Below are 23,230 nucleotides of genomic sequence, written 5' to 3' on the forward strand. Positions count from 1 at the left end.
GCCACCAACTTTCTTATTTCCAGTGGGTAAAAGAAGGAAAAATTCTTCTTCCTTTACCTTAGAGGAGGAGCTGGAAGCAAGATCAGCCATCTAGTTGCTCTTGTTTTCTTTTCCACTGGGGCTGCACCCCACCTCACTGCTTTGCTTCAAACTACATCTGTTTTTTACTTCCCTGTAGCTCCACCTTCCATCTGTTTTGTTTGATGAATAAGTTCCTTGAGCTAAGCCTAGATCATTTTCAAGTACTTTCAATCATCTATGTTAAAGAGACAAAAAGAACACATGAATGAACTGAATTCATTTCATGAATGAATGAAATGAAAGAAGAGTTGAAAGGGTAAATAAAATGCTGAAGGCATTCTGGAATCCTCGGGAAGGGTAGCATTCCTGATACTGAATCTCTGGTAACTAACACCTAACACAGAACACCAGAGTGCTCTGTCTTATTTTGCAAGTTGGAATCAAGAGTTGATGTTGCAATGAACAGTGGGGTACATGTGTCTTTTTGCATTATGATTTCCTCAGGGTATATGCCCAGTAGTGGGATTGCTGGGTCATATGGTAGTTCTATTTTAGTTTTTTTAAGAAACCTCCATACTGTTTTTCATAGAGGTTGTATTAACTAACATTCCACTGACACAGAAGGGGAGGGTGGGACAAATTGGGAGATTAAGATTGACATATATACACTACCATGTGTAAAACAGATAGCTAGAGAGAACCTGTTACAGAGCACAGGGAGCTCAGCTCAGTGCTCTGTGATGACCTACAGAGGTAGGCATCGGGAAGGAGTCCCAAGAGGGAGGGGACATATGTATACACAGAGCTGACTCACTTCCTTGTATAGCAGAAAGTAATACAACATTGTAAAACTATTATATCCCAATAAAAAAAATGCAAAAACAAAAAGAGTTGATGTTGTTTTTCTAACTATTCTAGTTAGAGGAATTTCATATCACCCTAACCAGAAAGTACAAAATCCACCAAAAAAGGGAGACTCGGTTCCTGCCAGAGAAGTCTTCATATACGTTTCAATTTTCCCCAGAGATTTTAGTATCCCATGTTCTAGGGCTGGTGTCCAGTATGACAACCTCCAGCCCCATGTGGTTATTTGAACATAAGTTTAAACTAACATGGACATGGGTTTGATCCCTGGTTTGGGAACTAAGATCCCACATGCCCTGGGGCCATGAAGCCCATGAGCCACAACAAGAGAAGCCCATGCACTCAACTAGAGGGTAGCCTCTGCCACTAGAGAAAGCCCACATGCAGCAATGAAGAGCCTGTGCACCACAAAGACCCACTGCAGTCAAAAATACATTAAAAAAAAAAAAAAGATTAAAAATTCTCTGCGACCCCATGGACTGCAGGGTGCAGGTTTCCCTGTCTTTCACCATTTCCCAGAGTTGACTCACTTTGCTGAGTCATGAGTTTTGCTCAAACTCATGTCCATTGAGTCAGTGATGCCATCCAACCATCTCATCCTCCATCGTCCCCTTTTCCTCCTGCCCTCAGTCTTTCCCAGCGTCAGAGTCTTTTCCAATGAGTCAGCTCTTTGCATCAGGTGGCCAAAGTTTTGGAGCAATTGGTATCCTGCAAATACTTTATTTGTTGGGATGGTGTAGCACTAAGAGATTTTTTAATCTTATTTTCTCCCTTCCTAAGATGAAGAACACACTGAGATCTGCATTTGACTGGATTCTGAAGTCTGAGTTCATCTGGCCTGGTAGCTAGCAGTCAAGAGTCTTCCCTTTCAGTCATCACCCCTCAGTGCCAAGTGCACTGCTGGGTGTAAACTCAGGTTTTTAGGGACTCATCTTACTTCCTTTGATTTATTTGGGGGATTTGGGAAACTTCTGGAGGAGTTGAGAGCCCATAGTGGTTCTGCTTCAGCTTCTCAATGTGTCTAACCCTTGCTGCAATGTGGCAGGACTTAAGAATGGGGGTCATTGGCGCTTCAAACTATGGCAACTTCCTGTGTCATTACCCCTGACTGGTTTGAACCCCCTATGCTAGTGTGTGTAGGTGGGTGGTGGAATGGGGTAGGGGTAGGAGAGGGGTGAAGCCATGCACCATCTCTCTACAGCCCAGGATACCATCAGGAGATTAAGCTGGTTCTCACCTCTCTGTGGAGGCCCGGGCCCACTCTAAGTCCCAGAGTCCTGAAGCTGACTTCAATTCTGATTCAGTTCCAGAATTTTCCCCATCTGTCAGACTCTGAATGATATGGGAGGACACTGAAACTTTCTGGCTCCTCCCTGGAGCAGAGTGTCCCATGCGCTGCTTACATGCCTACACCATGCATGGCTGGTCTCTAAGTGGGGAGGACCAGGCGTGGAGAAAAGACGATGAGGAGGGGAAGGCAGTTCTTATCCATCAACTTAGCTCCTATTCCTGCAGGCCTCTTGCTAGTTTTCCTCTGTAGCTTTCAGGGGCCGTTCTAGGACGAAAGGCAGAGAGCAAGAAGGTGGAGAGTGAAAGCAGGGAATGGAGCTCAACTCTCCATCAGAGAATGCAACTGGGGATTCTCAAAGTCCATGCAGTTTCAGAGTGTTTTTTCCTACACACGATGCTAAGTTGGGTTATGAAAAAGATAAAACAACTGAAATCCAGCCAGGGTGAGATCACTTTTCTAGGATCACCAGGCCAGGTGGACGTGGGCGCTGGCCCTCCTGACTCACTGTGCAGCCTCTTTCCGAATCCTCATGGTGGCTCTGGCTCCGGCGTCTGAGTCACCCCCATGGATTCTACTCTTGCAGCCACCAAAGTCCATTTCCTCTTTCTTCCCCACTGCAGTCCGTCGCCTGGTGCCGGTGTCGTGACCTCTCACCTAGGCTACTGGCAACAATGTTCTGTCTGGTCTTTAGCAGGGTTACCTTCATGCTGACCTGGCTGCATGAGATACTCCAGCTACTACTGTGAGATGAACCTAACCAAAGCATAGCTCTCTTGGGGAACCGTCCCTGTGAGGCACTCTCAACGACTTCCTGGTGCCTAATTTATTACGTGTTAAAAACTCTCCAGCTCACTATTCATGAGCTGCCAGTGCGCTGGCAGCATGTTTGCACTCCAGCCCAAAGCATCGCAGGCTCTGAACAGTCCCGGCTCCCCTGGCTGTGCCTTTGCTTGGAAGCCCCACCTACGCCCCATGGAGAGTGACACACCCACTGGTGTCCCGGTGCCTCAGTGGATCCACCCCACCCATGAAACCCTCCTGACTCCCCTGAAATTCTGTACTTCTTTGTCACATTTTGTTTTGTACTGTGGTTCTGTATATATTCATCTTATCTCTATTAGTTGTTAAACTGAGCTCCTTGAAGACAATGACTGGTATCTTGTTTGTCTTTCAAGACACATGATAAACACTCAACGAATATTTTTCAAAAGAATGAATTCCTCTTAAAGAGATAGGCTTGGCTAGAGTGTATATTGTTAAAGTGCTTTTCCTAGAGTTGCAAGGACTTTTACAGTATAAACTTCATCTTTCTTAGAAAACAGCTCTTATGTTATGCTCAGAACACCACAGCCCATGTAATAATAAACGCAGTTAACTGCCTAGGCTAGGTGAACTGAATTAGCTCAGTTAAAAATATGTCACCAATCTCCTTCTTCACTATAGTTGCTGAATAGAAATTAAAAGGAGTAACAAAATTCTCCAAAGATCCCTGAAGCATTTGTGAATCCATATAACTTATTACTAGCTAATAGAGCTTATTAGATTCTCAATAAGCTTTTGGTGCACACAGCACTAAGGGCACACAGAACCAGTCACAACAACCTACTCCTTACTGGTAATTAAGTGCACACTGGGGCTGTGTTAACAAATGTATTCATTGTATGTGATTTTTAAAATCAAACAGAAATAAAGCAGCAAATTCATTACATAAAAAAATAGACATGTATTTCTTATTTCATTTTTGATCTGATTTTAAATATTCAAATAAACCACATAGGAGAAACTGTTGTTTAACAAAATCCTGGCAAATATCAGAACTGATATTGATGAGTTAAGAGCAAACCAAGAATGATCAGAAATGACCAGGGAAACTATCATTAAAAAAAAAATCAACTTGGCAAATAAGACCAGTGCAAAAGGGTGTAGGTACTTCAGACCAGACAAAACCCAGGTATGGAAGCAGGACTCTATCTTCACTTCCATTGAAAATGGTGCTGGTATCTATCCCCCATTATATGGAAAATAAAATAAAATAATGAGTCTGCTACCCCATGTGCCACTTACTACCTCGTTACTGGTTCTGGGAGCAAACTAAATTTACATTTTTAAAGACTGTCAGTTTCTTTGTGTTTTGGGGCATGTGTATGGGTGATGGGTATGTGATTAAAGAGGAATAGGAAAAGGGGAGAGAAAGGAGCATACTAGGTGTTTTTGTTTTTTGGGTTTCTCTAAAGATTTTTTTTTTGGATGGGGACCATTTTTAGTCTTTACTGAATTTTTTACTATATTGCTTCTGTTTTACATTTTGGTTTGCTGGCCATGAGGCCTGTAGGATCTTAGCTCCCTGACCAGGGATCGAACCCACACCCACTGCATTGGAAGTTGAAGTCTTAACCAATAGCTGCCAGGGAAGTCCCTAAAGCTTTATTATACAACTTAAAACAACAACAAAAAAATTGAATCATCAACTGGTGTTTAGATCTTTTAGAATTTTGTGAATAGTTATATGGTGAAAAGATTTGAAATCAGCTTTTAAGTTGGAACTTTTCCCATTTCACAACCCTAACAAAAATGAAATATTTACCACTAAGCAAGTCTTTTTAGTCGCTTACCCTTGTGAAGCCAGGATAATGATATTCAAGGCCTGTTCTGTTTGCTTTCACCGAAGACAGTGTGATCATGCTACTTTTGGTGACTTGCTTCCTAAAGTCTCACTGCAGAAAGGGCACTGGTTTCACAGTGAGACTCCTGGACTACATTCTCCCCAGTCCTGGAAGCCCATCACCAAGTCCTTCCTGAGCGCTCACAGAGGGCATTTGCATTTGTTGTTGACAACTGTCGGCTTCACCTCTTCTTATAACCCCGTCTAAATGGGGTTTGTAACACTCCCTCCCACCCACTCCCTTCACTCCCTGGGGAGGGAATGCTGGCCCCTGTTCTCTGTCACCTGTCAGAATCTATCCTGCTGTCACTGGCTTATATGGACAAGTCAGTCTGCTATCACGTGACCCACGGCTGCTAAAAACAGCTCGAGGGCCACTGTGAATCTGGGTCTGAAACAATGTCCTCCGCCGAAAGAAACGCAAAGGACACTTGATCACCCAATCCTTGGAATTATTTCCAGGTATCACTTGCAGAAGCTGTTCGGAGCAGCCTTTCCCTGGCAGAGCACACAGGGACGGCCAGGAGATGAGCGCATCTTTGAATTACAAGTCTTTTTCCAAAGAGCAGCAGACCATGGATAACTTGGAGAAGCAACTCATTTGTCCCATTTGCTTAGAGATGTTCACCAAGCCTGTGGTCATCCTCCCTTGCCAGCACAACCTGTGTAGGAAATGTGCCAGTGACATTTTCCAGGTAGGTTTGTTGGGAATGCAGACGGTAGAAAAGGTTTCCCTCTTCTCCAAACCCAGTGCTTCACTTTGAGGTGAATTTCTTTAGAAAGCTTTATAAGGTTGCATTTGTTTAAAAAAAAAAAAGTTTTTAAAGTGATTTGCTTTGTGCTTTGGTGTCAGCCTTCTGCTCTCAAATCTAATTTTATTTCAATACTAAGAATCATATTTGTTTTAAAAAATGGATTCTGTTTCAAAATCTTGGGCAGTAAATGAATTACTGGAGTTTCTAGCTGGAACTTTTGGTTATGAAAATGCTGGGTGGAAAAGAACTTATGCTGAAAATGGTCCACCGCACTGGACCATGTTGGCCACTTGCCAACCACTTGCTCATAAAGCCCTGTGGGGTGATCTTTAGCAAGAGAGTTGATATTGTTTGTAGTGACAGAGAGGGAGAGAAAACCTGAGGAAAGCTACCTACGGCACTACTCAATCCCTCTTTTCTTGCTTGGCAAGAACAGGCCTCTAACCCATACCTGCCCACAAGAGGAGGCACCACTGTGGCCTCCGGGGGCCGGTTCCGCTGCCCATCCTGTAGACACGAAGTGGTTTTGGACAGACACGGGATCTATGGGCTTCAGAGGAACCTGCTGGTGGAAAACATCATCGACATCTACAAGCAGGAGTCCACCAGGTATGGTTCATCGTGCGTCAGACACGCTCGACGCTTGTTTTTATTGTTTGTTTTAGTGGGTCACTCTACCGAAGGAGGAAATGGCAACCCACTCCAGTGTTCTTGCCTGGAGAATCCCAGGGATGGGGGAGTCTGGTGGGCTGCCGTCTATGGGGTCGCACAGAGTCGGACACGACTGAAGTGACTTAGCAGCAGCAGCAGCAGATACTGAATGCTTATTCACCAATCATGAGCTAATTGGTTTATGGGGAAATGTTTTTCCAAGTCAGTCTTTCCCAGTGGGAGTGAGAGTTCCTCTTGGGAGGAGAGGAGGAAACTGATGCCCCTGCCTTTGTATCGATTTAAGACTGAAGTAACTCATTAACACTAATCTAGTTCAGACGGTATTATTGAAAGAGGCATAATACTGCCCCCACCCCAGCCTTGTACTGTGTGTTAGTTGCTCAGTCGTGTCCGAGTCTTTGTGACTCCATGGGCTGTAGCCCACCAGGCTCCTCTGTCCATGGCATTCTCCAGGCAAGAGAGCTGGAGTGGGTTGCCATTCCCTTCACCAGGGAATCTTCCTGATCCAGGGATCGAACCCAGGTCTCTTGCACTGTAGGTAGATTCTTTACCATCTGAGCCACCAGGGGAGTACACCTTGTACTACTGTCCCTTGTAGATGTTTCTGCATGTCACAGGTCCTTTACAGCTCCAGAGTCTACACAGCCAACAAACTAGAGTACAAAACTCTACAGAAAATGAAACAGAAATGGCATCTTCCAAAGTCAGCCCGTTATTAGTTCAGACAGTCTCATTTTGAACTACCTAGAGGATAATAATAAAAACAAAACCCTCTAACAGAGTTAGTCATGGTATTGACTCTGGGAAGTAGCAAAGCAAGGCAGAATTCCGGGCTTTAGCAACTTAAGAATTTAGAGACACGGGAGGAAAAAAAAAATGGAGCTCAGGTTATGTTTCCCTATTCTCTAGATTGTTCTTATTGTATATGCTTGGCATGTACCTGCTTATTGACATGCAGCATCTGCATCAGTCATTTTATTTTTTTTGAAAAGGGCATTTTTACTCATCGAATCACACTGGCTATAGAATTCCTTTCCTAGAGACAACACTGCGGGAGTCCATTCCTAGAAGGCCTGGTGGGAAGGGCCCTTTTTCAACTGTACACAAGTTAGTCTGGTCCACAACGCTTGATAGCGATACTGGGACCATCTAGAAATGACCTCACTGTGCTTCCTAGTAGGAGACACAGATTCATGGAATATCTGCCGGGCTTGAAGAGCCTGGGGCTCTTAGAAGGAAAGCTGTTCCATAAATAGAACATATAATTATTATAATCGCTATGGTTATTCATTTCTGCTTAAGATTCAAAACTAAATTAGATAGCGCCACGATATAGATGGCACTGGGAGGAAGAGTTGCCGATGACAGACTGAGTCAGCAATTTCCCTGGCTTCCAAAATCTCTTGAGAAGGAAAGCACCACTGTTATAATTAAGATCTGATCTCCTTTTATTTCATTACTTTAAGATACACACATCTATCTACTTTTTTTTTAAGAGACGGTGTACCTGTCTCTTAAAAAAGGTACACTGTCTCTTAAAGAAGTTAATTGGCCAATTAATAACCAGCTGATTATTATGGCTGTTTATATACCATCTGATTCAGTGTCCGAGACAGTGCCTTGCACAGAATAGTTGCTCCTGAAGTGCCAGATGAACAAGCAACACCATAGATCTTCCTACACATTCTACTTATTGCAACAGTTTTCTGTTTTGCTATTTGCCACAGTGAGAGCTTGAATGATGTGGAATAATAACCATAACTGTTACGTAATCCAGAGAAGAGGAGATGTTAGCATTTGTAGCATGAGTAAAACGAGACATAGGCTGGTTTTAACTTTAAAGTCAGTGAAGCACATCTGCCAACAAATAATGTACAGGTGAGCAAACCGTATAAAAACAAGGAACCAAATTTCCAACATCGAAGCTCAGAGCTGAGTAGACTAGTTTTTGTGATTATCAAATTCTTCTTGAACCTCAGACTTGCTTTTGGGGCACTTTTAATTGGTAGCAGAACCACCAATTGTGCTCAGGGCTTGGGCACATGTTTGGATACAAACACAGTTGTTTCCTGAGGGCTGGCAGCTTTACCAGCCCAGAACCCTAAGCCTCAGGGTACAAGAGGAGACTCTGAAATCACTTGGATATACACAATGAGATAAACCCTGGCCCACATTGGGGTGGAGGCAGAAAGGGCAGGTGCTGGTCAACTCTGACCTCCCACAGAATGGCTAGAAATTGTAGATCTCGACAAAGCCTGGCCTTCTTTTCTGGGGATGGGAGGCCCTCCGTGAAATGCAGCATGTGGGATCTTAGTTCCCTGACCAGGGATCGAACTCATGCCCCCTGCGGTGAAGCATGGAGTCTTCAATGCTGGACCATCAGGGAATTCCCAACCTGGCTTTCTTATCGAGCCTTCTGCCGGGTGCTAAACTAGCCACAGTTCAGGGTGGAGGTGAGGTGATGCGAGAAAGAACTAATTTCACCAACATTAATAATAAACATGATGAAAGTGAAAGTGTTAGTGGCTCAGTCCTGTCTGGGTCTTTGTGACCCTGTGGACTGTAGCCTGCCAGGCTCCTCTGTCCATGGGATTTCCCAGGCAAGAATACTGGAGTGGGTTGCCATTTCCTTTTCTGGGGGATCTTCTCAACCCAGGGACCAAACCAGGTCTCCTGCATTGGAGGCAGATTCTTTACCATCTGAGCCACCAGAGAAGCCAATGAATACGATAATTAACTTTAAAATACAATAAGCCAAACTAATATGTGTTGAATATGTATCAGCCACTGTTCAGGGTGCTATACACATGAATCATGTATAATTCTTTAATTTTTACAGTCTTGTGAGGTTGTGATTATTATTGTTGTTGTTCAGGGGCTCAGTCCTGTCCAACTCTTTGTGACCCCATGGACTGCTGCACACCAGGCTTCCTTGTCCTTCACCATCTCCCAGAGTTTGCTCAAACTCATGTCCATTAAGGCAGTGATGCCATCCAACCATCTCATCATCTGTTGTCCCCTTCTCCCCCTGCTTTCCATCTTTCCCAGCATCAGGGTCTTTTCTAATGAGTCGGCTCTTCGCATCAGGTGGCTAAAATATTGGAGCTTCAGCGGTAGCATCACTCCTTCTGATGAATATTCAGGACTGCTTTCCTTTAGGATTGACTGGTTGGATCTCCTTGCTATCCAAGAGATTCTCAAGAGTCTTCTCAAACACCACAGTTCAAAAGCATCCATTCTTCAGCACTCAGCATTCTTTATGGTCCAACTCTCATATCCATACATGACTACTGCAAAAATCATAGCTTTGGCTATATAGACCTTTGTTGGCAAAATAATGTCTCTGCTTTTTAATATGCTGTCTAGGTTGGTCATAACTTTTCTTCCAAGGAGCAAGCGTCTTTTAATTTCATGGCTGTAGTCATCACCATCTGTAGTGATTTTGGAGCCCAAGAAAATAAAGTCTCTCACTGTTTCCCCATCATTTGCCATGAAGTGATGGGACCAGATGCCATGATCTCAGTTTTTTGAATGTTGAGTTTTAAGCTAACTTTTTCACTCTCCTCTTTCATCAAGAGGCTGTTTAGTTCCCCTTCACTTTCTGCCATAAAGGTGGTGTCATCTGCATATCTGAGGTTATTGATATTTCTCCCAGAATCTTGATTCCAGCTTGTGCTTCTTCCAGCCCAGCATTTCACATGATGTACTCTGAGTATAAGTTAAATAAGCAGGGTGACAATATACAGCCTTGATGTACTCCTTTCTCAATTTTGAACCAGTCCATTGTTCCATGTCTGGTTCTAATTGTTGCTTGTTGATCTGCATACAGGTTTCACAGAAAGCAGGTGAGGTGGTCTGGTATTTCCATCTCTTGAAGAGTTTTCCAGTTTGTTGTGATCCACATAGTCAAAGGCTTTAGCACAGTTAATAAAGCAGAAGTAGATGTTTTTCTGGAATTCTCTTGCTTTTTTGATGATTCTACAAATGTTGGCAATTTGATCTATCATTCCTCTGCCTTTTCTAAATCCAGCTTGAACATCTGGGAGTTCACGGTTCCCATACTGTTGAAGCCTAGCTTGGAGAATTTTGAGCATTACTTTGCTAGGATGTGAATTAAGTGCAATTGTGCAGTAGTTTGAACATTTATTGACATTGGAATATTCTTTGGCACTGTCTTTCTTTGGGATTGGAATGAAAAGTGATCTTTTCCAGTCCTGAGGCCACTGCTGAGTTTTCTAAATTTGCTGGCACATTGACTGCAGCACTTTAACAGCATCATCTTTTAGGATGTGAAATAGCTCAGCTGGAATTCTATCACCTCCTCTAGCTTTGTTCATAGTGATGCTTCCTAAGGTTGTAGTGATTATTATTATCACCTTATTAAAATTTTTAAATATTTTATCCTGGTGGCTTAATGGTAAAGAATCTGCCTGCAATGCCAGAGATGCCTCCTACACAGGAGACATAGGTTGATCTCTGGGTCGGGAAGATCCCCTGGAGAAGGAAATGACAACCCACTCCAGTATTCTTGCCTGGAGAATCCCGTGGACAGAGAAGCTTGGTGGGCTACAGTCCATGGGATTACAAAAGAGTTGGACACGACTTAGCGACTAAACAACAGCAAGGACAACTCAAAGCAATTTCTGTACATATGCATAATTTTAAACATTCCAGTAGCACTACAAAGCCTCTGAAGAAAGCAGCATTCCTGGCCCTACGGTCTCTTGGCTGCTAAGCCTCACCTCCCAGAGTCAGCCATGTTTAATTCTTTCCGTTTTTCTTCTGCTGTTTATCACCTAGAGCCCTGTGTCCACTGCTAGTAGCTCCTCTCCCTGGATTTTTCAGTTTTAGACATTACTTACTGACTTCACTGAAGACAACGAGGGCTAAACCCTTTCGTGGTTGGGCTTCACTTTCTATGATACTTTTACTTTCCCCTGGGATGAATCCCTTGTTTCCTGGATCCTTTGTCATCTCCTTTATTGGTTTACTCTATTGTTTTTGTGGAGCACATCCTCAAGTAATCCCCTAAAGTGTGCAAAAAGTCCCCCTTTCAGCCCTCCCCACACTCTCACCTTCTGGGTACCAGGACTCTGCAGTCCCAGGGCCTTTACAGGGAAACCTGTAAAACTGAGGCAGGTTGCTTCCTGCTTGCTTCTCTCAAGAAGGCTATTGGCAAAAAATTAAAAAAAAATTAAAAAAAAATTAAAAAAATGAGAAGAAGGCTATCGGCAGAACTAAGATGCAGTTCAAGCAGGTGACTTCTCTTTGTCAGATGTTCACAATTTCCAGCACTTGCTGCCATTTCTTCTTTGCTGTCACCTTGCTCATTTTTTTGTCCTTATTGATTTCTACCTTTTTATTCCCTTACTCTCATTGTAGTGGGATTTCAGCAGGAAATGTAAATAAGTAAATGCCTATGTTATCCTGGCATATTTAATTAGAAGATCCTTAGTCCAATTTTCAGATATGAGGAAAGGCTGAGCCTGAAAGAGCTGAAGGAACTTGCCTAAGGCCCCAAAGCCACCACATGGTGAAACTGAACTGGGATTAATTAAGCTTTGAGATCAGTTTGACTCCAAAGGTGATGCCTGAAATGTCAGCACCAGATGCCTATCCTTCAGGAAACTCCAGGATGGTCCCAGAAGTCCCAGAGAGCAGAGGGAGAAGGCTACAGACTCTCAGAGACCAGTTTGTATGGAACAGTAGGGGGCCCACAGCCGGCATTTGGCTCTGAGTCCCAAACCACAGCTAAGAGCTTGGCCACGCTCACCTCATGAAGTTGCCTTTATATCTTTATTCTATGCGCCATGTTGGTCCCAAGTCTGTCACGTGTTGTGAGGTGTCTGAATGTTTTCCTTCCACACCCAGGTGTAAGTGGGGGATGCCCCTCAGGCTGTGTAGCCACTCTGAACAAGAAAAGCCTAATAAGGAATATTGTAGGCAGTCCTTGGTCTGTATTGCATAATGAAAAAGTCATCTCAATCAATAACTACATAAAGAGGCCTGTGGCTGTTTCCACAATATTGCACACACTGCAAATGTCTGAGCTCTACAACATTATCTGTGATCACAGCTGCTGACTTCGGAACAGCACATGGGACAAAGGCCACTTTTGGGGAATGTCTCAGGGGAAGGGCATCAGCAGTACCATCTCCCAGGAAATGTGCTCCAGACTCTCGCTGACATTTATTCCGAGGTGGAGAGACACAGAAGGGAAGGTTTTAGAGGTGGTGAGGCCTTTGATGATGCAAAGACCAAATCACCACTCCTAGTCTCTAGCTAACCCCTGGAGGCCTTTGTCATCTAGTCTTAAGATATTTATTTATTTGGCTGCACCAAGTGTGAGTTGTGGCACTCAGGATCTTTAGTTGCAGCATGGAGGCTCTTAGTTGAGGCACGTGGGATCTAGTTCCCTGACCAGGGATTGAACTTGGGCTCCTTACATTGGGAGCACAGAGTCTTAGCCACGGAACCACAAGGGAAGTCCCACCTTTGTTATTTAGAAATGGAGTTTTCAAGATGTTGTCTGGTCTCTTCCTTGGTCAGTAAGGAGAGTCAAGTGACCAAGCTCTCCCCATTGTTCACATGCCTTCTCTAGAGGAGCCGTTTTACTTTAGAGCATGGGGAATACTGGCAAATTCCCTTCCACCTCTCACTCATACATCCAGCAAATATTTACTGAGCGCCCACTCTATGCAAGGCACTGTTTTGGGCACTGGGAACCCAGCAAAAGAAGACAACCCATGACCTCTGCCTTCTTGGAGCTCATATCCCATTGGAGGAAACAGACAATAATATATATAATGGGATAGCGCATACGTGCTCAGTCGCTTAAGTCATATCCGACTCTTTTGTGACCCCATAGACTATAGCCTGCCAGTCTCCTCTGTCCATAGGATTTCCCAGACAAGAATATTGGAATGGGTTGTCATTCTCTTCTCCAGGGTATCTTCCCAACCAAGGGATTAACCCACACGTCTCCTGCATTGCAGGCAAACTCTTTACCACTGAGCCACCTGGGAAGCCCCATAATGGGACAGTACTCAAGTCATAAAAAAGAATGAAATATTGCCATCTGCAGCAACATGGATGAACATAGAAAATACTGTACTTAGTGAAGTAAGTCAGACAGAGCAAGACATTTTATGTTATCACATATGTGGTATCTAAAAAAATAATATAAATGAATCTACATATAAACCACACCTTTACAAACCAGAAGGAGATTCACACCAGACATAGAAAACAAACTAATGGTTACCAGAGGGGAAGGGAAAGGGGGAGGAATAAATCAGGAGTATGAGATGAACAGATACAAACTGTGATACAAAAAATAGATCAGCAACAAACATTTACTGAAAACCACAGGGAATATATTCAGCATCTTGTAATAACCTATAATGGAAAATAATCTGGAAAAAATGCATATAAAACTGAATCACTCTGCTGTACATACCTGAAACTAAAACAATATTGTAAATCAAATATACTTCAATAAGATAAAAATTCTGTCCCAAATCTGAGATGCTTCTAAATAATCATGTGTTAGGGAAAATGAGGAAAGCTTGTGAACTTGTATTTAAATTTTTCAAACACTTGTGAAAACTATTAACAGCCTCAGGCTTTGGATAGGTCATATCCAAATTCCAGATTTTGTATAAGTAGGCTACACCTCTACTTCCAGTAGGCTGGACTCCCCACCATGGTCTCCAGAGGGAGCCTAAAACACCATGCTGCTGCTGCTGCTGCTAAGTCGCTTCAGTCGTGTCCGACTCTGTGTGACCCCATAGACAGCAGCCCACTAGGCTCCTCTGTCCCTGGGATTCTCCAGGCAAGAATACTGGAGTGGGTTGCCATTTCCTTCTCCAATGCATGAAAGTGAAAAGTGAAAGTGAAGTCACTCAGTCGTATCCAACTCTTAGCGACCCCACGGACTGCAGCCTACCAGGCTCCTCCAACCATGGGATTTTCCAGGCAAGAGTATTGGAGTAGGGTGCCATCGCCTTCTCCGCTAAAACACCATAGATGACGCAATTTTGATCTTGATGTAACACCTAAGCCTCCCTGATGGTCAGGAGAGCATACGGCTGTATGAACCTGGGCTCCTCCAGGTGATTCTGCAGCCAACAGTTTATCCTTAAGCACCAATGACTTGTCACTACCCTTCTCTGCCTCTTCATAGCTTGGTCATTTTCTCACTAGTACATACAAATCCAATGCCCCATTATTACCTTGGCAGCTCTGAAAAGTTTTGGTTGGTGCTGACCTATTGGGAAAACTGAAAGTTGGGAATTATCTGTGAAATTTGCACTTCCAGTTTACCACCACATCCCAGAACAGCATTTTACATTTTCCTTTTTGCCTCAAGTATCCAGTATAATTGTTCACATCCACTAAGAACAGACTACCTACTCTTAACCACTGCTGAGTCCTCAGGAAGTTAAATAAATTTAATTTTTTGGGCTAATGGTAGGAGGGGACCCAAACAAATTAACAAAGCACTCGCTGACCTTTCCCCTCTTACATACAACTACTTCCAACCAGCACGGAGGTGAATGATCAGAGATCTGGGCTTCCCCAGCCTAGACCTCTCATTTCTTCTGCAGGGGCCAGAGGCCACAAGGGTGGGGAGATGGGCCTCAGAGCTAGTACACACTTAAGATTTCGTTTTCAGCTGCCTCCTCTTTACCTGGATTTGTAAAATGTCTTTTGAGAGACTCGTGAATTTGGTGCTGAAGCGGCGCCTAAGAATCCAGTACTCAGCCATTAAAAAGAATACATCTGAATCAGTTCTAATGAGGTGGATGAAACTGGAGCCTATTATACAGAGTGAAGTAAGCCACAAAGAAAACCAATACAGTATACTAACGCATACATATGGAATTTAGAAAGATGGTAACAATAACCCTGTATACGAGACAGCAAAAGAGACACTGATGTATAGAACAGTCTTGTGGACTCTGTGGGAGAGGGAGAGGGTGGGATGATTTGGGAGAATTTCATTGAAACATGTATAATATATATGAAACGAGTCGCCAGTCAAAAAAAAAAAAAAGAAATCCAGTGCTCAACTTGCAGGAGTTGCACTAGCTGGTTTTTAAATCTTGAAATCAGCCATGGGGAAGCCCTCACACCACAGAAACTGGCAAAAGCTACAAGTCTGAGTTTCCATGTCCTCACCCCAAGGCTGGTTAAGTTGGTTAATTAGTCAGGACGCTGCTGCTAAACCCATAGGGAATTTGGAGGGTTCTGAGCACGTGAGAGGAGCCCTGGTAGTCGCTGGTGTAGGGTTGCTGGGGGTATGGGCATTGGGGGTGGGGAGGGAGGTTCAGCCAACCACGCTCAGCTATGCTGCAACCTGAGCTGATTCATCCACCTTACCTCCTCCCAGACCAGAAAAGAAGTCCGACCAGCCCATGTGTGAGGAGCATGAAGACGAGCGCATCAACATCTACTGTCTCAACTGCGAAGTGCCCACCTGCTCTCTGTGCAAGGTCTTCGGGGCGCACAAGGACTGCCAGGTGGCTCCCCTCACTCACGTGTTCCAGAGGCAGAAGGTAACACGCCCTCCTGTCCCTCCTCCAAAGCGCCTTCCAAGTGCGATTGAAGGAGAGAGGCCCACAGGCAGGACCATAGGGCCCCGAGGCTGCGGGGGAGAGGGGGGTGTTGGCAGAGCCGGAAGGACTGCTGCATGCCCGGGAGAACGGTGGGGAAGGTGGGAGAGGGAAGGGTGCAGGAGGTCAGGAAGGGGTGTGGAGGGGAAAGGTCGCTATTTTTCCACCATTACAGGTTTAAGATGAATACTATTATGGGGCCTAGTCCCAGCTCAAGCTGCTCAAACACTGAGGTTCAGCCCATAGGAAATAAAAGGATAACTTCTTACTCCAGTCTCAGAATATTTTTCTTTGTTCATCAACCAAAGATTCCTTTGGCCCTCCTCAAGGCCTCTTCTCCCCCTCTCCTAGATGGTGGAGTTACAATGACTGGCATTTTGTTAAATGTTTCCTTAGGCTAGTCCTCATGCCTGGGTTAAACTGACCCCCTAGGTCAGCCCAGAAGGCCTCCTTTGGGTCTGACACATGCCACCCTTGCACCCCCTACTCCAGGGCCTCAGCATGACGCCCTCATTATGAGCAAATATGGGGTGTCCCAGCTTATTGCTAACCTGCCAGCCTACAGCGCACAGGCAGGTAGGAACTTACCCATTTGATGCAAGTGAACGAGGGGTTGTGGGCTCAGCGAGCTGTGGCCGAGTCTTAGCATCTAGGATTTGAGCAGCTCCACATCTCAGCTTCTTCCTCTAAGAATCACAGATTACACAGTTAGTGTTTTACTGACCAAATATAGAACGGGAATCAAATTTGGAAGTCAAACCTTTGGGTGACACCAGTTACAACCAGTGAGTACTAACTGCTAAAGAAGCAGGATTTAGCAAAATAGCTATACAGTTATTTATTGTTCTATCCACTTATGACTTACCCACCTTTTCCTTTTACCTGCTCCTCCCCAAAGTCACAGCCTATTAGAACTGAATGGTACCTGGGTCACGGATGGATGGAGGCAGGCTGACAGGACTTCCGTTCTGCTCCTGTTTGGCCAGAGCAGCATTATTTGATCCATTGGGATTATATATTAGCTCCCATTTGGAAAAAGGGTTCTGCAGCTTTAAAATGTTTTACAACCACTGTTCCGGTCCAGTCTTCTCACATTATGTGTGAGACAAGTAGGGTCCAAACTGACTACATGGTTTGCCCAACATCACAGAGAAGCTACAGGCAGAGTTGGACCAAGCATGTAGGATTCCTGAGTCCCATCATTCCCTAAGTATGAATAGTGGAATCGCTTCAGGTCAAAAGAGCCTGAGAGGAATTTTAAGCTAAAAAAATGTTTTCCCCTAAAAACAGTGAAATGTTAGTTTCAAATCTGTAATGACTGAGTCTAGTATATTAGTATTTGCTTGCATCTAGCACAGAGAAGGGTGCATCACAGGTATTTGGTGAATAATGAAATATTTCCCTAGTAAAACTAATCCTGAAGGCTTCCTGGTGGTCCAGTGGTTAAGAGTCCACCTGCCAGTGCAGGGGACATGGGTTCGATCCCTGGTTGGGGAAGATCCCACGTGCTGTGGAGCTACTAAGCCCATGTGCCACAACTACTTCTCATGCTCTGCAGCAAGAAAAGCCACTGCAATGAGAAGCCTGTGCACCACAACAAAGAGTAGCCTGCACTCGTGGCAACTCGAGGAAGCCTGCATGCAGCAACAAAGACCCAGCATAGCCAAAAATAAATATGTAAATCTGAAAACTGATTCTGAGCTGCACTATAATTCAAATAATTAAAGGTCCAAATAATTCATGTTGGACCCCTGATGTCACATATCGGTCTCCATTCAATTTATAAACAGTTCTTAGAATTATTTAGCTTGAATGTGCTATTCGCTGTCTATGGCCTATAATTCAGTGTTCTTAATGTTTTTTGGCAGGGTCACCGTCTTCATTAAGAATTTGAGGAAAACTGTGAAGCTTCTTCCCAGACAAATGCATTTCTACACCCATCCTTCCAGGATTTTATTTATAAGATTAGGAGGTTCTCAGACCTCTCAGCCTCACTGTTCCTCATTAGCGGGTTCCGTGGACCCTAGATTGAGAACTCATGAGAACAGTACTAAGATGAACCCATAATCAGTGGAGGACTAGAAAGCCCTCTTCCAAAAATCTTCTACATCCTTCCAGATTTTATTTATAAGATTAGGATCTCAGACCTCAGCTCACTGTTCTCTCTCCAATAGTCCGAGCTCAGTGATGGCATTGCTGTCCTAGTGGGAAGCAACGATCGGGTCCAGGGGGTGATCAGCCAGCTGGAGAGCACCTGTAACGATTGAGGTGAGTCAAGTGGCTTCAAGGGAGGGTAAGCCACGCCTTAAAGCCCTGGGGTTTGTGAGGCGGTCCTTCCGCCAGAGAGTCGAAACGGAGTGCATGGCCGACTAGCCACGCTAAGCAGTTGTGCCCAGACACAACCTAGAAATCCCTGGTCCAACATTTCAGTCTTTCAGAAGGGAGGTATAGAATGACCTCCCTTCTGCATGCGTGCATGCTAAGTTGCTTCAGTCATGTTCAACTCTTTGCAACCCTATGACGATAGTTCACCAGGCTCCTTTGTCCATGGGATTTTCTAGGCAGTGGTTGCCTTGCTCTCTTCCATGGGATCTTCCTGACCCATGGATTGAACCCATGTCTCTTATGTCTCCTGCATTGCAGGTGGGTTCTTTATCACTAGAGCCACCTGGGCAGCCCAACCTCCTTCCTGATGTGTCTCTAAAACATTCACCTCCTGGCACAGGAAGAGAAGATACCCCATGAGGCAACAAGGCAGATTTTACCACATTCGTCAATGTGGTGGTTACATGTTGTGGTGTTTCTTGGGAAACCCCATTTTAAAGGGTTAGCTACAGAAATATCAATTTGGGGGCTTCCCTGGTAGTCCAGTGGTTAAGACTCTGAACTTCCAATGTAGGGGTTCTGAGTTCAATCCCTGTCCAAGAACTAAAATTTCACCTGCCACATGGCATGGCCAAATTTAAAATAAAAAGTCAATTTCCAGGTAATGACAATGAGTGTTGTTAAAGCAAAAATTTTTGTGGGGATCCAAATGGTCTTAAGAAATGCTATTTGGTACTTAAGAAAAGTCGCATGCAGATTTGAGCTGCATGGTGGTGTTGTTCAGTCTCTAAGTCGTATCCAGTGTTTGCAACCCCATTGACTGTAGCCCACTGGGCTTCTCTGTCCATGGGATTTCCCAGGCAAGAATGCTAGAGTGGGTTGCCATTTCCTGCTCCAGGGAATCTTCCTGACCCAGGTACTGAACCTGCATCTCCTGCATTGGCAGACAGATTCTTTACTGCTGAGCCACCAGTGAAGCCCAGTGTTCCATTCACCTGTATTCTTACAAAATGTGTATTGCTGTATGCATGTCTTTTAATTTTATAAATGGTATTTGTTGTACTTCTCATTCTGCTTAATTTTTTTAAAACTAAACATTATGCTTTAAGATCCATTCACATGTACATTCATTCCTTCAGTTTTCTCCTGGGAAAACAGAACAAAGTATCCATTTTATAGAGTTTAACCATGAAAAGTTAAATAAGCATAAGCATAGTGCTTATCACAGTGCCTGGCATATGGAGAGCGCCTGATAAATACCCTAATCTGACCATTTTATTGCTTGAAAGGTGAATTCTATCAAAAGATAAAGGCCTGTTCCTAGATAACTCCAGGACATCATCTCATTTTAGATTTACACATCACTGAAATCAGGATCCTCTCTTCTCCATACTCATATTCCTGAAAAGACTCATGATGGATTTGGAACTGGTTTATAGAAGGAAAGTTTCCTCTTGTTGAAGAGCTCAGAGATTCTAAAATGGACAAACTTTTTTTTTTTCCCTTTTTCCTTATTCCCAGAAAAGGCCAAATATGACTTTATCATTAGGCCATGAATCAGCACTTAGTATGGTACCACCCTGAGTCTTGAGTCTATAAATAGGAGTGTGTTGCTTGTGGGCAGTGAGTTCGTCTCTATACCCATCTCTACTCAGACCTTCATCAGAGACCTCCATCAGGGGAATGGGCTTTCTGTCTGAATGTTGAGGCTGGAAAACAAAAACAAGAAAAGCCCTGGGTGACACACTGCCCTTGAGCAAGTTCAAAGGTCTTCGCTCTATTCAGACAGCGTCAGAGGACACTGAGGGCAGGGAGAGACTTGACGGCAGGTTTTCCTCCTGGAGGGGGTGGGCACCATCCTTCCCTAATTACACGCCCTCTCCCTGTGGGGCCCCGACACCTGCCCTTTGAGCAGGTTCCTTGTGATGTCTAATTTTGTCCCTAATCGTGTAATGTCTTGCAGGGTTAGGCTGGGCAAGCACCCGGCCTAGGACCAGCCCCTGAGATGCTGAGCTTACAGTCAGACCCACTAGGGATTCTTGCTTTACAAATCACGTGTGCCACTGATGTGAGCTTGAGTGGACACGGGAGTGGCTTTGAGATGGATCGCAGTCATGAAGGGCAGTCTGAACTGCATTGTGGGGAGTGGCGTTCCCTTTTTGCTGTGGGCTGAAGGTAGATGGAGGAACTATGGTCTTTTTAGTCCTCCTGGCTCTGAGACATTCTCAGAGCTCGTGATGGCAGGTTGTTGGAGGGCCTTCTGGGCTGTTCTAGACAAGCCCAGCATGATCTAAAGCTGTATTTACCTCTCCAGACCTGGAGCTCTTCTGGGACGGACTGGGACAGGGGAGGGGGCTGCTGGTGGGGGTGGAGAATTGTACTGCCTCAGGAGCTCTCTGCTTCCAGAAACATGTGCTTGGTTTTCATTCCTCATTCCTGGAAAATGTTCCTTCCCCCTTGTCTTTACAAAAGGCATCTATCCTGTTGTTCTTTGATGTTCAGTTGTGTCTGACTCTTTTCGACCCCATGGACACACCAGGCTTCCCTGTCCTTCACCATATACCAGAGTTTGCTGAAACTCATGTCCATTGATTTGATGATGCCATCCAACCATCTTGTCCTCTGTCATGCCCTTCTCCTCTTAACCTCAATCTTTCCCAGCATCAGGGTCTTTTTTAATAAGTAAGCTCTTTGGATCAGGTGGCCATAGTATTGGAGCTTCAGCTGCAGCATCAGTCCTTCCAATGAATATTCAGAGTTGATTTCATTTAGGATTGACTGGTTTGATCTCCTTGCTGTCCAAGGGACTCTCAAGAGTCTTCTCCAGAACCACAATTCAAAAGCATCAATTCTTCGGCACTTGGCCTTCTTTATGGTCCAACTGTCACATCCATACATGACTACTGGAAGGGTCATCAGAAAACCAAGAGAGCAGACTATTTGCACTAGCCCTCCTCAGGCAGCCAGGCTAGAAATAATCTTGTTCTATGTGGATGCCCATCTAGGGGAAACAACTAAACATATTTGATCTTGAGCTTTTCCGGTATCTGAAAACTACCACCTTTAATAAAATCCTCCAATGATTTTACAATGACAACAAATCCATTATATTTCCAAAACAGTGATTTTTTTTTTCTTTTTTTGGCCGCACCACACAAGCATGTGGGATCTTAGTTTCCTGACCAGGGACTGAACCCATGTCCACTTCATTGGAAGTACAAAGTCTTATCCACTGGACTGCCAGAGAAGTCCCTACAAAACAGTGGTTTTACCTGAACAGCTTTGAGACAATGTCCATGCAGTTACAAATATGAAGTAATGAATATAATAACAATCATTTTAATAAGCAGGCCAGAATTTTTAAAGCAGCCTAACAGATGCTTGAAGAACATATTTCAGAGGTTTGAATTTTAACTGTGCCACTTAATGATATAACCTTGGGCAGTTACTTCTGCTTCCAGTCCTTCACCTGCCTCATTGGTACAGGAGGGTTAATAAACTCTTTACAATGTTGCTGTGATCACTAAGTGGGATAAGAGGCACATGCTGGGGGCTCCCAAAGTGTTACCTTGTATTGTTCTCACACTCTGCTTGGAAAGAGCACACTTCACCTAATCATGCTAATAATCATTTGAGCATCTTTTAAATGGTGTTCAAATAAGGCTTCAAGATCTTGACCAATTACAATGGCAGGGTGAAGCAACTCCCTGCAGTAGGAAAAACTGAAAATGAATGGAAGTAGATATTAGCTCTATGCTTTGTGGCTTTGTGATAACTTGAAATATTGGCGACAGAGGGAGGCCGGGCCCCTTCCAGGAAAGGTGCCAACTCTCCACAGCAGACTAGAGTGAGTCAAACAGCTGCTTGGCTGGGCTTGAGCTGGTCTTGTGGTTTCAGTGACTTGAGGGGCTCAAGTCAGGGCTGGTACACCTGACCCTCAGCCTTTGGAGGGTTTCTCAAAGATCTTCTAAATGATCTGGCCTAGCCCAGAAAACCTCTAATGCCAGGAACACCTTAAGTTATAGCATAATTATTCTTCCGACATGAAGTGGGTGGCAACACCATGTGGTGTCCTGAGACCCCTGGCCATTGAACAGAGTTCTTCTGCTAATACTTCACAGAGGTGCTGAGCTGGTGGGGGAGAGGCTGAACACCAGTTTATGTCCCTCGAGGGGTCGTGGTTTTCTAATTTGTCTGCCCCTTTTCTAGGGAAGCCTTTCAGAGACCAGGGTTATCATCCTATAGTCTGCATTTATGGGGCTTCTCATGTGCTCATGACCAGAATTGGGCTTTACCCATGAGGGGTTGGCCTTGAATTCTTCAGGAGAATCATCCTACTTTAATATAGTTTTTCTTGAGCATGATTAACCTACTGTCTGATTTGGGGCAGGTGTCGAGGGGAGAAGGAATGAAATCCTGTTTGGCTTAATGAAGGTAATTTGGAGGTACTGTATGTCAAATGAGGCTAGGTGGACCCTTCCAGACCCAGAGCCGCTGTTTTGAACAAAGGTGTCTAGAAAGTTGAGGAATGTGGTGGAGATATGAATGGGCTGGGTTGAGTCACAGTTGCTCAGTGACAAGTGGAGGGCTCAGAGCTTATCTTCAGCTCTATTTTGGTCACAGAGTCATGCGCCTTACATGGCAAGAGCAGTAGACACAATGGTCTTAGGCTTTTCTGTCATGGCCATGGCACAGTCCCAAGCTGGGACTGACGTCACTGGGCTAGAATGTATAATTCACATTTCAGTGGTGTTGATGATCATTCTGAAACTTGCCCCATGTGGAAAAAAGTGTTCTATGTATAAAGAGGCACTTCACAGTCTGAAGACTCCAAATATCTCCACATTTACCTAAAGTTGTAGAGCCTTTGGAACTGCAGAGTCAGAAGGGACCTTAGCAATCATCTAAGCCCATCTCTTATTGTACAAATTAAAAAAGCAAACCTGTCCTGAGTTAAATGTTGTCCCTGTAATTGCCTAGCTATTTTTTTTCCTAGCTATTTTTTGCTATTTTCTTTTGAGTG

At 44.3% G+C, this 23,230-nt stretch overlaps 1 protein-coding gene across 1 annotated transcript in view; it reads left to right on the forward strand.

The window, feature by feature from the left end:
• The first annotated feature begins 5,208 nt into the window (after nt 1–5,208).
• TRIM55 (tripartite motif containing 55) overlaps nt 5,209–23,230 on the forward strand; it is a 47,096-nt gene continuing 29,074 nt past the window's right edge. The window contains 5 exon segments of the mRNA NM_001205502.2: nt 5,209–5,533; nt 6,030–6,202; nt 15,660–15,825; nt 18,057–18,141; nt 18,143–18,150. Coding sequence (NP_001192431.1) covers nt 5,366–5,533; nt 6,030–6,202; nt 15,660–15,825; nt 18,057–18,141; nt 18,143–18,150 — 600 coding nt within the window. The 5' untranslated portion in view covers nt 5,209–5,365.

The sequence above is a fragment of the Bos taurus genome, chromosome 14 (assembly GCF_002263795.3).
Source record: "Bos taurus isolate L1 Dominette 01449 registration number 42190680 breed Hereford chromosome 14, ARS-UCD2.0, whole genome shotgun sequence".
NCBI lineage: Eukaryota > Metazoa > Chordata > Mammalia > Artiodactyla > Bovidae > Bos > Bos taurus.